This window comes from Mesoplodon densirostris, chromosome 10 (genome assembly GCF_025265405.1).
Source record: "Mesoplodon densirostris isolate mMesDen1 chromosome 10, mMesDen1 primary haplotype, whole genome shotgun sequence".
Taxonomy (NCBI): Eukaryota; Metazoa; Chordata; class Mammalia; order Artiodactyla; family Ziphiidae; genus Mesoplodon; species Mesoplodon densirostris.
Genome location: NC_082670.1, coordinates 46,396,987 through 46,415,601, shown reverse-complemented (window position 1 = coordinate 46,415,601; position 18,615 = coordinate 46,396,987). Strand labels below are relative to the sequence as shown.

The 18,615-nt window shown below is 34.3% G+C and overlaps 1 protein-coding gene across 2 annotated transcripts in view; it reads right to left on the bottom strand.

The window, feature by feature from the left end:
• The window catches only part of KHDRBS2 (KH RNA binding domain containing, signal transduction associated 2), a 657,141-nt gene that overhangs the window by 422,947 nt on the left and 215,579 nt on the right, over window positions 1-18,615 (bottom strand). For both annotated transcript variants that reach the window (XM_060109735.1, XM_060109736.1), the window contains exon 3: window positions 15,158-15,274. In XM_060109735.1, the coding sequence (XP_059965718.1) occupies window positions 15,158-15,274 (117 nt within the window). The remainder of the gene's footprint in view (window positions 1-15,157; window positions 15,275-18,615) is intronic.

The following is an 18,615-nucleotide window of genomic DNA, read 5'->3' as shown; positions in this document are numbered from 1 at the left end:
GTTACTTTTTCTGAACTACAGCTAGAATTATGTTAACATATTTGGACAAACAATAAAAATTGTAAGATTTTTATGTGCATATGGATCTGGCAAATTACGTCCTTAAACCAATGAGTTAGAAAATCCTAAAAAGTTAACCATAGTCACTAATAGTATAATTCCACTAAGTATGCCCTTATATTTTAGAAATTTTATATATTAACCAAACTTAATTTTTCATAACACCTAATTGAATAATGTTAAAAATACATAACCAAATTTTAGTAACAGGTGCAATAAAATATTAGGGATAGTGATAATACTCGTTTTCCAACATTAATATGATCAAATGGCATGCATTACTTGACGTTTGGGGAAGAGGAGTTTTTTTGTTGTTATATTTTAACACTGATGATGTATAACACTGAAGAAAACTTTCAAATAACTTTTAAGATACACCCAATTTATTTAACATCCTCTATGAAACTGTTTCACAAAATGTAGCAAATATTTTCTAATCAAATAAACTATGCTGTCATCTACTATAATGTCCCCCAAATTCATGAATAAGTAATATTATAAGGAAACATAACTAGATTTAGAAATTAACTTGTAACTCCATGCAATATGCCATAGAAGACAAACACTCCCCCGATTAACTGTATAAGTACATCTGTCCTCCATCACATAAAAGAGCTGAGTTGTTGATCTGCATCAGAACAACTAACACAGCACAAGGGAGAAAAAAATCAGAGCTCTAAGCAGCAAAGATAAAATAGAAGTGAGTACGGCATATTAACAGACTTGTGCATTTTCATAATAAATCAATCTCCTGGGTTTTCCCTAGTAAAGCAATCATATGAGATATTAAACTAATAGATTACAATGACATAGATAAAATTCTATTAATATTATACATAGATTTTTATTTATGTCTAAGTGAATATGTATATGTAGATATAAAATACTTTAGTAAGAAAATTCTTTGAGTGAGAGAGAAACACAGATATTATCTTCTGGAATAAATCATTCAATTTGTATTAGAGGAAAAGACTCCTTAGAGTCAAAAGAAAAAAATAAACTTTGAACTTAAGGACTAGAGTTAATTTTACAGCAGAGGAGAAAAGAGAAGTCAGAATTTTTTCTGGAACAGCCACAGGAGATCCACCACTAACCTGTCAGCTGAGAAATGGGAAATCTGCTCTCACATCAGATGGGTGGGAGGAGAGAAGCCTTTCCGTATCCCCACTCTGCTGCACCAGCAACGAAACAGGGATCTTGCAGCATCTGTTCAAAATCTGATGTAATCCTTTAGTGAGTATTGCCTTAGAACAATATAATTTTCTAAAGTATCAACCTTAGAGTGTGAAATTCTTCAGAGAAGGTTAAATTTTCTTCTCAGTTATCGGGTTTTGAAAATGCCACTGCTAATTACATGGAAATATTAGACACTTCATGAATCAATTTGGTAGAACTATTTAAACTGATGCAGATGGCTTCATTTATCTAACAAATCTAATCTCTCTGGCTAGGGAATCAGAATCTCCAGTTTGCTTCTGAAATTTGGTATCCTAACTTAGGGCATTGCTGGAAAAAAGTATTCTCTCAAAACTTAATTTAGAAATGATTATTTCCAGAATAAAAAATGAATAATAAAAAATTCTTTCATATAAATAATAGATGTTACTAATGGCAAGTAAACCACACCAAACAATCAGAGTAAATATACAACCAATATATTAGGAATACTTCTAATTTAAAAAAAAAAATGTATAATCCTGTGAAAAATATATTGTACTACATTAATGAAAAAGATGACATTAAATGTCCTGTGCTTTAAGTTTTGATGAATAATTCCCAAATTTTCTATTGTGAAATTATATATCCATGCAAAGACTTATATGTTAATCTTCATATCAGCCTTATTTATAATACCCCAAACTATAAACAATCTAAATTACCATCAAAAAAAGAATGGATAAACAAATTGGTGTAGCCACAAAATGGAAAATTCTCAGTAATGTAAAAAAGCAAATTCTTGATACAGGCAACAACATGGATAATTCTCAAAAAGCATTATTTTCAGTGAAAGAATGTGGGAGCAAGTCTATACACTGTATAAATCAATTCATGAAATTCTAGGAAAAAGCTGGCTGATAGTAACAGAAAGCAGATCATTGGTGACCAGAGACCAGAGGTGTAGTGGGGCCCAAAGGAAATTTTTGGTGGGACAAAAATATTCTTTATCTTGACTGTGATAATACAAGTGTGACTACACATTCATTTGTATGATTCAAAGTGGTAGATTTCCATGTATGTAAGTTACATCTTCATAAAAATAAGGCAAAAAAAGTATAATCATTTAGCCCTGGTGGTTTTTAATAAAACCAATGGTTAAGGAAAATGTCTGAACTAAAATGACATTTTTGGCTTATAATTTTAACAATAATTTATAGGAATGTGGAAGAAATTCTCCATTACATGTGCAGTTAAATACACTGTGATCAATTTCCTAGCCTATAAAACTCTATAGGAATGATGAAATGAGAAACACTCTCTCCTCCTAAAAAGGAAGCTCTGGGCACCAGATTCTGGAAGGTTTCCTAGGAGAGCCCAGACTGCCCCTCATCCTCCCCTGAGGACGGGGCTAGAGCTTCCCAGGGGTGACCCCACTTTTTGCACGTGTTGTCACTAAATGCAGACGACCCACCAAACCCCAGAGTACAGGCTGCTGACTCGGCATCCTAAGCACAGTGTGTTCCTCTCTCCTTTACACTGGAATGCACACAGGGAGTGATAACAGGACAGAGGGTGGATCGTGGCATTTTCATAAATAAAGTATATCGAAACTACTCAATTTTATAGAGGCCAGATCCTGAGAAAGAACCATGTTCAAATAAATCTTCTATATCCTACAGGTAATTTTATGTTATTTAAAGTAATTCGGATATATTTTCTACGTATTTATTTTGGATTTAATAATTTAAGAAAACATAATAAAGTCTATTTTTTCCAATGATATGGTTCCTTGATACTAATATACTAGCTATAGCAAGATATATTAATGAAATTGGTCCTCACGTTTATGTTCTCTTTTTTACATCTAGTAATTAAATATTTCCTTGTAACTTTCCAGCAATCTCAGGTAAATTACTGTCTCTTGGGCAATGATATATCTAGGCTATAAAAATGAATGAGTTAAACTACTATCTTTATCTTCACTGCCAACTTTAAGACTCTATGAGCTGATGTACCATGAGCATGTGCACCTACGACATGGAAGACCAGTTATACCTCCGACTGGCTGAATGGAACTAACACAGCCTCACAGTCATCATTACATTTTTTTTTTCCTTTGCGGTACGCAGGCCTCTCCCTGTTGTGGCCTCTCCTGTTGTGGAGCACAGGCCCAGCGGCCATGGCTTACGGGCCCAGCCGCTCCGCAGTACGTGGGATCCTCCCGGACCGGGGCACGAACCCATGTCCCCTGCATCGGCAGGCGGACTCTCAACCACTGCGCCACCAGGGAAGCCCCCATCATTACATTTTTAAGAGTTGATCAAGTTTAATTATTTTGGCCCAAATTATTACACTAAAACCATAGAATTACAAGCAACACATCATTTTGCCTTACTCATTTTATGAATCTTCCTTAAGACAAATAAAAATCGTAGTAAAAGTTTCCACATACTTTCTTTTGGATTATTATTGCTCTTACTATTATTAAATAAAGTGTGGATAAAAAGTTTTAATCTAAAACGTATAGAATCAGAATCTTGAAAATATTAACTCAGCACAATGAATTAATCTATATCTGCTCAGTTGATGGCCACTATCTTATTCTTTCCCATTTGTACTCCTGGGTTGTAGGGGTGACTACAAATTAAATAGTTAATTTAAATAGTTTTATGTAAGTAAATGCTATAATGGTGGTGGTGCTGAGGAAGTAAACATCTCTCACACATTCTAGTAATATTCAAGAAAACAGAAATGAGAGTTGTTCAGGATTCAAATGCTGGAGAAATTATTCTGACTTTTCAATTATTTTGGATTAAAAATAATTTTTAAAGGTGGTTAAATGAAAAGAAGAAAATTAAGAAAGACTGGGGAAAACATTCAAAATGCTTTAGATGTGCCAAATGATGGAAATAAAATATTTTCCAAGGCATGCAAACATAAAAAAAGAAGAGAAAAAGAGAAAACAATAAGCCTACTATTGAGAAAGAGGAAGCAGGAAATAGAAGGCATTAATTATAAACTTAGAAATGTAAATATTAAAGCCTTTGGAGACATTCCAAATTCTCTTAATCATGGGCCACATTTTGTTTGCCTGTTTTTTTTTAACCCAGTAGCAATGCTAGAACTGTAGATGTTAGAAATTATATTCCTATAGGTTAGGGGTGCCTCCTCTGGTGTAAACCACAGGGAAGCACACGGGCACACCAGTTTACAGTTTATCTCAAAACTCTGACCTCAAAAAGCAAAAAAATTAAACATTAGTATTTTCAAAGTTTAAGCAAATGCTCCATTTGAACAAAAAATATACAAAACAATACATACCTTTGCAGATAACATTTAAAAAATAAATACATTTATAAGGAGCCTAGGTGATTTGTGATAATTAGATATTAAGAAAAATTACATGAAAGTGTTTCATTTATTGACATTAGGTATGCTTGCTCCTGAAACTAGCTTAAGTGCTGGTGACAGAGAATGTCTTGTGACTGCATCCCTGGAAGTGTTCAAAACATTGTCTTGGCTGCAAAAAGTCAATGGTACAATTGATTGTGTTCATAGCAAAATATTGTGAAATAAAATTCATATTTTATGGCAAGACAAGAAAAATTTAAATATAAAAAATGTTCTCTGCCCTTTGGTCTCCTCTCTCCCCTGTACTATGCATTGTATATCTACATTAGGCATTGACCAGACCTCCCCCATCAGCAGAAATACCTGCTCAACCATAAAGAACAACATATTCCCAGCACCAAAGAGACAACTGAAAATATAATATTCCTTCTTAGGTTTGTGGCGTGACCCACCACAATAATGCTTAGATCTGAATTGTGTGTACTCTGTCAATAATATGTCATTTAATGTACAGCCCTCTGCTCAGAAACCTAATATAACTGTGTTTTGACCTCTAATGGGTGGAACAGTTCTTGGAGCTTTCTGAGATGCAGTTCCTGGGTTATAATTCTGAATTTGGCACTAATAAAATTTTCCATTTCTTTCTTATGTTGATTGATTAATTGTTCATCAATATATAATTTCATTTGTATCCTTGGCATTTCATTTTCCTTAGTCTTTTTGACTTCCTTAGACTTTTTGAACCAATACACACAGGAGACAAAAGTGAGTTCAGGAATGTTGTTATTCATTAGACTGAGGAGCTGATGACTTCTTTGTCTTTCTGTGGGCTCTATCGCATCAGTAACTATAGCCAGAAAACAGAGTTCTCTACTATTTTATTGTTCAAGCAAATTTTCTGGTATTAATGACAATTCTACTCAGATAAGGAATATTCAGATATTTATGACTGGTAAAATTACTATTCAACTTCTGAATGACTTAGGAAGTTCAAAAACTAATAAGGAGAAAGAATACTAAGTCAAATAAACATCACAGCAACTAATGAAATTCAGAACCTGAATTAGTGCTGATAGCACACTTGAGTTAAGTGCAGCATGTCTCTCTAGCACGCCCACTCTGGGCCCATTATCCTCTCAACTCTATCTCCAGATTCCCCAAGCTGTGCTAGAACAAGTTGTCCAATTTTCTCTTCAAAGAACATGGCTTGTATTGGGGTCAAGTTTCAACAATTTAAAACAAACATTTAACAGCATCTTTCTAAAAATATGCAAATAATAACAACAACCTTTTCATCAAAGGCTTTTCTAAGAGATTAAATATGATTATGACTTGACTTTTTAGGTAACCATTACCACTTGGTTTGCTATTAAAATTACTCATAAATTTAAAAATGAGCAAAATAAAACTATTTAGGAAATTTTTGTTTCTTATATCCAATTTTATTAAAGCAATGATATACTCATCTGGATCTACTACCTTGGTTACTAGGTTTGTGGGCAAAGCAAAGATAGGGTCCAATGTGTAAAAGTAAAGTGAATATTGACATTTAAAATATATTTATACATATAACAAAAAACTCAGTTTACCCATTTTTCACCATACAGGGAGATAGACCACTAAATATATAATATATATATATAGCACTAAATAATATAAAATATACTAATAATATATAAATGTATACCAGTACACAGAATCACCCTAGGATTCTGCTGAGAAATTCTTATCTAATATAGGAAATTAGTAAAAAATAAATAATGTCAAAGGGTACAGATATTGCAGATAATCTAATGATGCATAATGATGCATCCATTTTCATAACTTGATCCCATGTCTAAATTCTACCATTTATAAAAATATAGGAAATGAATGAGAAAGCAACAAACTCGGTTAAGGTTCTCAGCACAAAAATGTGAATGGTCCTTTTCTTGGCTAAGACAAATCTTCAATGATTCAACTTGGTCAAAAAGAGGGACTAAGAAAGAAAACTGTCCCAATCTTGGTCTGGGGCAATACTTTCAGTAGGGTGCAATTTACTTCCCCTTCTGAGAACCATCTAGCATCAATGATAAAATGCCAGAGCACTAGCTTTGTCAGGTTGTAATAAAATTAAGAAGGCTTACAGAGAAATTAGAATTACCTAACTAATTAACTTTATCTGGTTTTATTAAACCAGATATTCAAAAATGCAAAGACCTTAAACCAGCTTTATGACTAGCCTAATACTTTTTAACTAGAACATTCTGTTTTTGTGTCTGGTCCCTCATAAAATGCCCCTACCAAGAAGAAATCACTAAATTGGCTTTCTTGGAAGCCTTTTCCTTTACTGGCAACTTTGAAATAAAACACTAATATGCTTGAACAAATTCAAAATAAATTGCAAGTAAAAGCAAACAAAACAAAGAAAAAGAAAAAAAAAAACAGGTGAAAAACCAAACAAACAAATCTACACAAAAACTCAGGTGAAAAACCAAACAAACAAACCCACGCAAAAACTCAGAAATTATCAAAGTCTGTAATAATTGCCATGAGAGGACAGTAGAAACACAACAAGAGAACAAATCTAGTATTTGGAAAATGGTTAACAAAGTTGAAAATCATTTAATTTTATATATAAAGTAGTACAAATGTGTTGCAGTTATCTAGTGTTGCATAACTAACCATTTTATTTTTGTGCATGGATTCTGTGGGTGAGGGATTTAGACAGAGCACAACGGGGATAACTTGTATCTGCTTCCAGATTCTGGGGCTGCAGACAGGAGGACTCGGGGCGCAGTGACCGCTGCCGTCATCTGTTGGGCGCCTTATGTGCACCTCCAGGGCCTGGACCACGATGAGGCAAAGGCTGAGCTCCTCTGGGACTTCCCACTGGCACCTGCAAGGCAGACTCAGGATTGTCAGCATCCTCACCAGGCAGCTTAGAGCTCCAAGAGGGGGTGTTCTTGCAAATGAGGCGGGGGGAGCACTGAATCCCCTTCCGCTCAGAAATCCGGATACAACCCCTCCTCTGCAGTTACAAGCAGGTCACTAAAACACCCAGACTCAAGGGGAAGAGAATTAGACCCTATGCATCTCTCTCTAAAAACAGTGTCAAAGATTTTGCAGCCATCTTTAGAACAGCCACAGAATGTGGAATTTTAAATATTCCCTTTCTATATGGAGTAAATCTCATTTGAATTTTGGTTGTAATATTTTGAGGTGGAGAGTACAGCTCAAGACAAAAAGATAGGCCTTCCTCAGTAGTAGAGAAGATACATATTATAATTCTGGATTATAAAATGTGAAATGTCTAGACATTTCTCTGTCTTCTATTTTTTAATAGCTTAATACATTTTTTAAAATCCTGCAGCATGGTGTGAGAAATTTTGATTCTGTGATTCCCTCATTTCACTCCTCATGGGAAGCAAGTGTTGTCCCAATAACAAGTGACAAGTGACAATGGAGGGAAAATGACTGCACTAGTAACATTAAAAATGTATAATCCTTGGTTTATGGCTGAGACATTAGGTCCTTGAAAGTTTTCAAATAGCAGGTCTTAACTACAAAAATTATAAAATAAATCTATAAATTGGTCTAGTTGTGAATAAAGTTAGCCTAGATGAAATTCACAATTCAAAATAATATATAACTTTGATTCACTATACATAAAACATCACCACATCAGGCTTTGTCATTCCAGGGTGGACAAAGAATGTCACCTGTCATATCAGTAAACAAAGGATGTGTGGCCATCAAGCCATCAGCCACTGCAGCCGCCCCCGACTATGCATCCTGAGGGGACTCAGGATGGAAAAAACAGAATATTGTCCCTAGATAGTTAAGGTGCATATCAAAGGAATAATTTCATTGAGCCCACACTTTTGTATCTTTCCATACATAGGCGACTGATAAATTCATTAACTTGAGAGGTCTGGTTTTACTTTAGTTAACAGTAATCTTTTGATGTTCCAACTACCTGTTTTTTGTTGCAAAAACTCCCATATAGCCTGGCTCCTCCCTTACCTCTTCAGAATGGTCCCTCAGAGATGTCTGAAAGGCTGACTCCCGGGCTTAGGTCCTCAGTTTGTCCACTGAATAAAACATAATTCTCAACTTTTAGGTGGTGCAATCTTTTTTCAGTCAATACCAGCTTATGAACAATTGAACCTGGACAAATTTATGACTTTTTTTTTTCATTCCAAGGTCAAAGCACAGTACAGTGAATGACAGACTATTTATATATAAAGAGTTGAAGATGTTAATATGAAAATAATATTTCTCATTAACATCATGATACAGTTCACTCTTCAACTCAAATCTAACTATTTTAATTGTTTGGTCACTTGGAATCCAAAATAGGTTGAAATAACCTTGTATTGGTTACCATTGAAACACAAGTTTCATTGCGTCCTCACAAAATAGGTATTTGTAATGCAATGTTCCTTCTCACATATGCTACTGTTCAGGGGAGGCTTTTAGTCTGGTTCTCCACCTTCTCAGAATTCAGATCAGAGAAACAGAAGAATGCAGAGAATAAATAAAAAATAAAATCTCACCTATCTATAACTTATGATACATTCCTTGTCCTTCACACACTCAAGTGATATTTAAGCAAAGTATGCATATTCCTCTATCTCTGTTAGGAAGCCAAGATAGGCAAAGCATTCTTTTCTGCACAAAGGAGACTGAGAAAGAAATGTTGTTGATTTACTGTGCAGTTTATTAGGGGCAGAGCTAAAATTAAAATCAGAGTGTCCAGACTCTTGATTTTGTGGGATTACAAACTGCTTTGTTGTTCGGGATATTACCAAGTTGAAAGAGGAGTTTACAGTCTCAGCTTGGCTGACAAGCAGTGAGCATGGTGTCACCCCTGTACTGTGGGATTTGAGGTTTGATGTGAGGCTCAGCCCTGAAGCCAAACAGGGGAAGGACACTGGGCCCAGGGTTCGCACTCACATTGCCCACGAGGCAAGCAGTACCACTTTGAAGGTTTTAGTTGATTTTATTGTTGATGAAAATCAATCTTGCCATGAAATCCAAAAGGATTTACTAAAGTAGCCATCACCAAATACAGAAGACAGAGTATAAAATAGAAACTGCTTATGGTATTAGCACATCAAAGAGAGAAAGGCTTGCCTTCAGAATGATCACACATTTTCAAATAAAACTCTACCAAACAGCACTTCACTTTAAACATGTTTTAAGACCACATGTTTTAAGACCACACCCCATAATTTCAACATAGCTTATTAATAAAAATGCCAAAATATCTTTCATTACAATGAAATTTATTAGCAACCTAGTTATTTGTGATTTCCACTTAAGGACACTGAATACCTATGCAAGAAATTTGCTTTCCTCCTGTTTCCTCACTTACCTGCATGTGTTCAGGCTCTGATTTTCCCTAACCTCTCCTAACCGTTTTTCTTGGTGATAACATGCTTGTTTCTCACTCTTTTCAAAGATAAGCATTTAGAACCACTGCCTCTTCTGTTCTCCCTCACTAATCTCTGCCATCAGTATCACTAAAAATAGCAGCACTCTATCCAAAGCACCACGGTTCCCCTCAAGATTTCACAGAAGCAACTGCTGGTGAGGCCGGCAGCTCCGTGGTTACTGAGAACAGGCCATATGCTGCTTGGAGGACTCAGACTTCAAAGAAATTTCTGAACTGCCAGTTAATTTCCTGAGGTATTTTGAAATATTGCAAACACACTGTATATTTTTACTTTCTAGATTTCTCTGAGAATACCTTTTATCATCACAACTGAAAAGTTAGCTTCTATTCAAGAATTTCTGGATTTTTTAATATATTTTTTTAAATTTATAGTGTGAGTTGACATATTCTGGGATCTGACCAGTATGGGAATGAAATATAAGGTAGGGTTTTGCTACTGGATATTACTGCATTTTGTTTTGTTTTGTTTTTTGTTTCCTTCCTCTGCTTATAGAGTTATTGGCTAGGTGAACAAAACTAAAATGAGTGTTTCTCTGCCAGAGTCAAAAACAAAATAAAAACATTAAACTTGTTAGAATATTAGTACTACACTAGACCACAAGAACTGTTTTCCATATCATACTTTCCACCTACTAATTCAAAGATTTATAATTTCTTAAGTTTTTTTTTTAAGGAAATGTTCGATCAGGATATTTAATTTAATTAAAAATTCTGTGAGGGCTTGAGTCATGTCTAATATTATCTTCTATGAAGCCTGATATTTTACCTGTAGTTGAACATGCAGCAGAGATGGAAGAAATATTCTTGCATAGTTATTTTGTCCTGACTTAGATAACTATCCAAATATCTCCTTTTATCTTAAAGAAAAGCTCAAGTTTAAGATATACATTTTGTAGCACCTTAACAGCATAACCAATACAGAAAAACAATCTGCATTATTTCCTAGAAATTTGAGGCAAGCTAGTCACTGCAAACAAGGCTATTAAACAAACACATTTGTCTACAAAGGCAGGTGCCTGATGTTGGGCCTGAGGAGCAGGCTGCGGGTTCAAGCTTTGCTGGTGGGCACAGAAGGGGCACCTAGTGATGCTTCAGGCATTTATTTATTTTTTCATTCAATAGAATGTGAAAAACAGGCTTGCAGTTTTGTGTTGATCTCCTTAACGCCTGCTGATATAAACTTTAAATAAACAAAACTAACTTTTGTAGGCTTGAGCTACCAAGTACCACTCAATTGAATATATGCTGTTTTTCATTTCCTATTTCTATGAGATTTGCTTTTGAACAAACACAAGACAAAAAGAGAAGGTATCCTTAAATCTTGAGACTCCATGGCTCATAGCGTATTCACTGGGGCCCTAAAAGTCAGCAAATGTATCTCTCTTATTCTTTCAATCTCTCTCTCTGTGTATATGTGTTTATATTGTACTTCATATATAGGTAAGTATATAAATGCCATACATGTAGGTAGATAAATAATACATATATATTTCATTCATATATATATATATATATACACCTGTGTGTGTAAATATATACATACATTTACATACTTGTACATGTGTGTTTGGACAACTATATTTCAATGCCTATTAGAAATTCACATAGACATGTTGAGTGTGTAGTTAAACACATGAAACTAGAACCTGCAGGAGAGACTGGGAGTTGGATGTACACAGATGGAATGAGATCATGAAGAGAAGAAAGAAGTCTGAAGACCAAGTCCTGGGCTTGGAGGTCTGGAAGAAGAAGAGGATCCAGTCACAAGAACTGAGGAGGAGACAATGAAGAATGAATGAGAGTGGACCTGCCCTGTTTGTGGGAATGTAAATTGGTGCAGCCACTGTGGAAAACAGTATGGTGTTTCTTCAAAACATTAAAAATAGAACTATCATGTGATGCAGGAATCCACTCCTGGGTATTTTTCCAAAGAAAACAAAAACACTAATTCAAAAATATACATGCACTCTAATGTTCATAGCAGCATTATTGAGCAAAAGCCAAGATATGGGAAGCAACCTAAGTGTGCATCAATAGATGAATAGAATAAGATGTGGTATATAGATATAGATATATAGTGTAATATTACTCAGCTATTAAAAAAATGAAATCTTGCCATTTGTAACAACATGGATGGACCTAGAGGATATTATGCTAAGTGAAATAGATGGAGATAGACAAATACCATATGATTTCACTTACATACGGAATCTAAAAATCAAAACAAATGAACAAACATAACAAACAAAAACAGAGTCATAGATTCAGAGAACAAACAGGCAGTTGCCAGAGAGCAGGGAGGGGAGAGTGGAGAGAAATAAGTGAAGGAGATTAAGAGGCACAAACTTCCAGTTATAAAATAAATGAGTCACAGGTACGAAATGTACAGTGTGGGGAATATAGTCAATAATTATGTCATATCTTTGTGTGGTGACAGATGGTAACTTATTGTTGTGATCATTTTGTAATGTATAGAAATATGGAATTTCTATGTTGTGGCCCAGGAACTAACAGTGTTTCAGGTCAATTATACTTCAAAAACAAACAAAACAAGCACCTAGAAAAAGAGATCAGATTTGTGGTTACCAGAGGCATGGGGTTGGGGGAGGGGGAACTGTAGGAAGGTGGTCATATGTACAGACTCCCAGTTGTAAGACAAATAAGTACTCAGGATGAAATATTCAACATGATGACTGTAGCTAATAACACTGCTGTATGATACATAGGAATGTGAAGAGCATTAATCCTAAGAGTTCTCACCACAAGGAAAAAATAATTTTTCTTTATCTCCTACTTTATATCTATGGGATGACGAATGCTCACTTAACTTATTGTGATCATTATTTCATGATGTATGTAAGTCAAATCATTATCCTGTACACCTTAAACTTATACAGTCCTGTATGTTAATTGTACCTCAATAAAACTGCAAGGGGGGAACAAAGGCAAGATTAGGAGATTTTAAAAAGAAGTGATACAATTAGCCAATAAATGCATGCAACAATCAAAGTTATTAATAAATTAAAAATTTAAATTTAAAAAAGGATGGATGAGAGCAACTGATTGCAAATAACATTCTCAAAGAATTTTGCTATGAAGGTCAGCAAAGAAATTAGGTGGTAGCTAAATGGGAATAAGTATGGTTATAAACAAAAATATGGCTACAGTTGCCAGGATAGTTATAAAGACACAGGTTCTCCTTCAGAGTCATCACACTTGCATTCTCTCTCATTCTGATTTTTCTTGGGTTGGCTCCTTCTCATAATCCAGTACTCTACTTAATCATCATACAAAACTACTACTCCCATCATTAACCTCTTTGCCCTTCCTGTTTTATTTTAATCCATAACAATTATCAATGCCTGAAAGTAGAAAATTTATTTATTCACTTATTTATTGTCTGTCTCTCCCACTGGGATGCAAACTCCAGGAGGAAATTTTTTTTTCTCACATTTATTACTGTGAACTAGAACTGCAATGACACATAGTGTGACACATAATGTATTATTTGTAAATAATTACAAATATTTCTGTAATTAATGCAGGAATATATGCCCGTGTCACTCTATAAATACACACAGACACATATATACACTTCCACTGCAGAATCAGATGAGTTTTACTTATTTGCTAGAAATATAAAATCACATAAAATATTCCTTTCTGTTCAGGTCACGTGACAGAGAAGCAAAATAGCAGCATAGCAATAAAAGTTTTACCTAGGATTTATTTTTATTTTAATCAAGTGTTTACTAAGGTAATTTTTTTCACACCCATGTCTGTGGTTTTATTTCAGCCATGTTGTCCTTAGCAGTTAAAGTCTTATCTACATTCTAAAAAGCATATTGTATAGTGGAATACATTATTATTGATGTTGTTGCTATTAAATGTTTTCATTTTCTTTCATGTTTTAAAGGAGCAATGAAAATACTCAAAGCAGAAACAAACATGATGGATCACCCAAAAAGTAATCAATATAGAAACAGGACTTTGTAACAGGTAATATCAGTAAATTAAACCTAATGGAAAATTAATAGAACAAAATTTTTTCCTTGCTAGATTTTCAAATACTTATGCTGGTACCTAACATGCTCACAGGAAAAAAAAGAATCCAATATGAACAGGAAAAAATGTCCAAATACATGGGAATGAAAAATATACACTTATTTGCTTTAAAAAAATATGGAGAGACTACACAGTGACTTTGGGTATGCAAAGCTGACTAGGATATTTCTCTGGCCCATGGAAGCTAACAGTTTAATGAGAGAAACAGAAAATTTCAATAAAATATGTTTTATGGTTAAGTAAGCCTATTACAGGAGTTCAGAAAACCCTGCCTAATCTAAATCTTAAAGAATGTGTGAGAGAATAAAAGCATGAAAAATGAAGTTTCTGTTGTAAGACTTTGAGATATCTGGAGAACATAAAACAACAACAACAACAAAAATTAAAGAATATAAGAAAATACAGACATAGATACTTTTTGAATAAATCTCAATAAATAGTTATTTTAACACAGAATACTAACACAGCAAAAATCACTATCACTTTATAAAATGGGAAAATGATGTAGTTCAGATGCAAAATAAATCACTTCAAATATACAAGTTGATAATAATTTTTAGCTTATTTTTCTTTGGGGATCAGGTGAGTTGTTTAATATCACTGAAGCATTTCAGAACATAAGTGAAATTCTCTTAGATTTGCAGATAAGTATTTGAAATTGCTTCAGGTAAGAGGATCTGAGTGAAATAGATCAGAGAAATAAAATGAGGGAATGATACAGTGGATGGGATCAGGCGATACAGCTGAAGAAAAAACAGGGATCGGGTCAGGGAATTAAAGAAAATGAGCACACACATATAGAAACATCCTACGGAGGACACAGAAAAAAATGAAAAGATTTGACAGCAACCTACACAGAGGACTGAAAAGAATAAAAATACAGAATTACATGTTTTGGGAGAAAAAGACCAGTAATTGATTTTTATGAAAATAGAGGAGACAACAGAAAGTGCAACAGAGTAGTCCCAAAGGGTAAAATTCATGGGACATAATTGGAGGACAGCTCATATTTGCTTGTAAATGTGACCATCCTGTTACAGGTAACTCCCTGTGTGTGTTAAGTATCAAATTCAAAGTTCATACCTTTGCTTTATCTCTCATTGATCCTTTGCCCAGGATAGACATTTTAGCACCTGTTTCTTCCTGTAGCCTCTTCAAGGAGTTTCCTCTTGGTCCAAGCAATTTCCCCACAAAATTGAACTAGGAAACAAAATCAATAGAATGTCTGTTTTAAATAGAGAAAAGTAATAATTTACACCAAGCATAACTGATGGGTTATGGGTTTTTCAATCTTTACCATGGAGAAGAGAGTTATGCCATTCAGATACCCAAACACACACACACACATACACACACACACAGAAAACCATCTCAGACCTCTAAGATCAGATCCACTTTTAAAAAGACACTTCTTTCCAAAGGAATGCCAAAGTCAGCAATATTTTGAACATATCATTTACTCATATAATCACATAGATAAATAAATTACTCAAGAATGAAATTAGGGAGAAGCACTAGGGTTTACAAAAATTTTAAAGGCTTTTTCTCTCCAGTCAGATTATTGAAATAATAAAAAAAAAACAATTTTAACATGTCTATGCACATTCAAAATTGAAAAAGTTAATATTTTTAATTTTTAAAGTAAACTTTAATATTTATGTTTGATAAGTATTGTCTATGCCTATAACATTCCATTCCAAATTTCATGATTGGAAATAGAGATTCAACTGTTCTTCAATCTTACCTTCTCTATGTTAAAGAGTTGTTCTAAGGATCAGCAAATAAAATATGTGAACACATACAGAAAAGTTTAAAATGCTAGATAGAGTATATGTACAAAACCGTTTTCCTAAATGGAAAATTCTGGAGGTGGCGGGACCTATCTAATTTATTTAATAATCCTAAAATATGGTTAAAAACAAGGAAACTAAAAGCAGTTATGAGAGTATGTTGCCAGCCACAAAAGGAACAGCACCACACCAAATTGCTCAGGCAATCACTCACTCATTAATTTTAAAAATACAAAAGGCTTAAATTACACTAAAAAGTCTGTTGGACACATGAAACAGAGAAAAGTAAAATTAGGTAACTGTCTTCTAAATCAGTTATTCTATTTTTTAAACCTGTGATCCCAGAGTAAGAAATAAACTACATTTAATGGTAAAGATTAAATGCTTTTCCCCTAAATCCAGAATAAAGTAAAGATACCTGTTCTTACCACAGCTATTTAGTGCTGTACTGGAGTGTGGATTGCCATATCTATTGGCAAGTAAGGTAAACAGAACAATATAAAGTTCAGAAAGACCATGCTTAGATGGTCAAACTGATTTTCAACAAAGGTGCCACATACATAATAAAGGCCATATATGACAAACCCACACCTAATAACATCATATTTAAAGGTGAAAAGCTGAAATCATTCCCTCTAAGATCAGGATGCCCACTCTCACCACTTTTATTCAACCTAGTTTTTGAAGCCCCAGCTACAGCAACCAGAGAAGAAAAGGAAATAGAAAGAATCCAAATTGGAAAGGAAAAAGTAAAACTGTCACTGTTTCCAGATGACATGATATTATACATAGAAAATCCTAAAGATGCCAACAGAAAACTACTAGAGCTCATCAATGAATTCTTTAAAGTTAAAGGATAACAAAATTAATATACAGAAATCTTTGCATTTCTATACACTAACAATGAAATATCAGAAAGAGAAATTAAGGAAACAATCTCATTTACCATTGCATTCTTCCTGGTTCACTCTTGGGAGATTGTACACAACTCTGTTGTGGTTTAAGTCACTAAGTTTGTGGTAATTGTTACAGCAACAGTAGAAAATTAATATACTAAGGAAAGAAGGAACTGTCTAATGTAGAGCATAACAGCCTCTCCATAATAAGAACAGTGAAATTGCTTTGTACACCATAGCAAAAGACTAAATACAGATGGATTATAGACTTAGGTCTGAAAGGCAAATTTTAGAATTTCCTCATAGGAGAAATTATAAGGAAATAATGTCTAAGAGTGCTAAAACAAGATGTAAAAATATGCTAAGAGTAAAATAAAATCTTGATTAAATTAAGAATATCTGTTCATTAAAATATACCATAAGAAAAGTAAAAAATATAAGTCACAAATTTGGAGACTATTTACATTATATGTTAACAATAAATCATTAGTTTACAATCCCAAGTATAAAACTGTAAGGAAAAGACAAACAAAAGATAATGGGTATAATCATGAAGAAGGAAGATAACGGCCAAAGAAAAAGTGAATATTCAACCTTATTAACAGTTAAACAAAAATCAAATTAAGACCACAGTGAGATCCCATTTTACACACACTATGGTGGTAGAAATAAGAAGTCAGAAACCAAACACTGACCAGTATGTGGAGCCACAGAGACTAATATACACTGCTTGTAGGACTGTGAGTAAGTACAACCCTGCTGGCATCATCCTGTAAATCTGTAAATGCATTTAACCTATGCCTCACATACCCATTCTCAGGTATATTCTCTAGAGAAATCTTAGCATGTGTACAAGAATGTTCAAAGTCTCAGGCTTGTAGGAACAAAAATAACTGGGGAAAAACATCAATTCAGTGGTGGTATGCCCTCACCTGGACACCACACCAACACGTGTCCATACCTCAGACACGTGCACAGGACTCCTTATGATGTGCTTCCTTTGGTGCTGGATTCTGCCAGTGACAGAAGGTTGCATGAGATTTAGAAGGTGAACATGAACTGCAGTCCATTACTTCTGGCAAATCACGGTAGTCAGACATGGCTGCTTACTGACCTCCAAATGAGTCCTACTCTGTTGATACGGCAGCCCCACAGACCACTCCACAGGCCCAGTCCCAGGCCCTTGCAGGCGTGAGGCTCAGATCTTCACGTCGCCTGGTGGCAGCCTTCTTAATGTCCCTTCCCCTGTCTTCCAAGAGTCATGTCAGTCCTGAATTACACATTATAACTCTTATGTAGAGAGTGGATTCCATTTTCCCATCAGAACCATGACTGATACAAATTAATAAGTACATTGTCACATACCCATAGTGGAATATTTACAGCAGTGAACATAAATTACCCATAACTATATGAAAGCTCATGAACAAGTTCTAGAAATAAAACTTTGAGTGAAAAATTCAAGCTCTAGACATATGACACTGTTTTTATAAAACTCAACAAGCAAAGTTCAACAATATTTTAATTATGAATATATGCATGAGTGGTACATCCAATTTTTAAATAACAGGTATAATAATAAACACAAAATTCAAGATCTTAGTAACTCTGGGAATGGATAGTAGGGAACGTGATCAAAGGGAAACAGGTCGTGTCAAAGCAATAGGTAATATTTTAAACTGTAACTTAGAGGTTCATGAGTGTTCATTTTATTTTTTCACACTCTAATTGAAAATTATACATATACTTTGAATCCGTTGACTATTGTAAAACTTTTAAAAGAAAACAAATAGAGCAATCCAGTTGAGTAAAATTTGATTGAACTTCTAGTACTCTGTTACAGAACCTTCTTGTC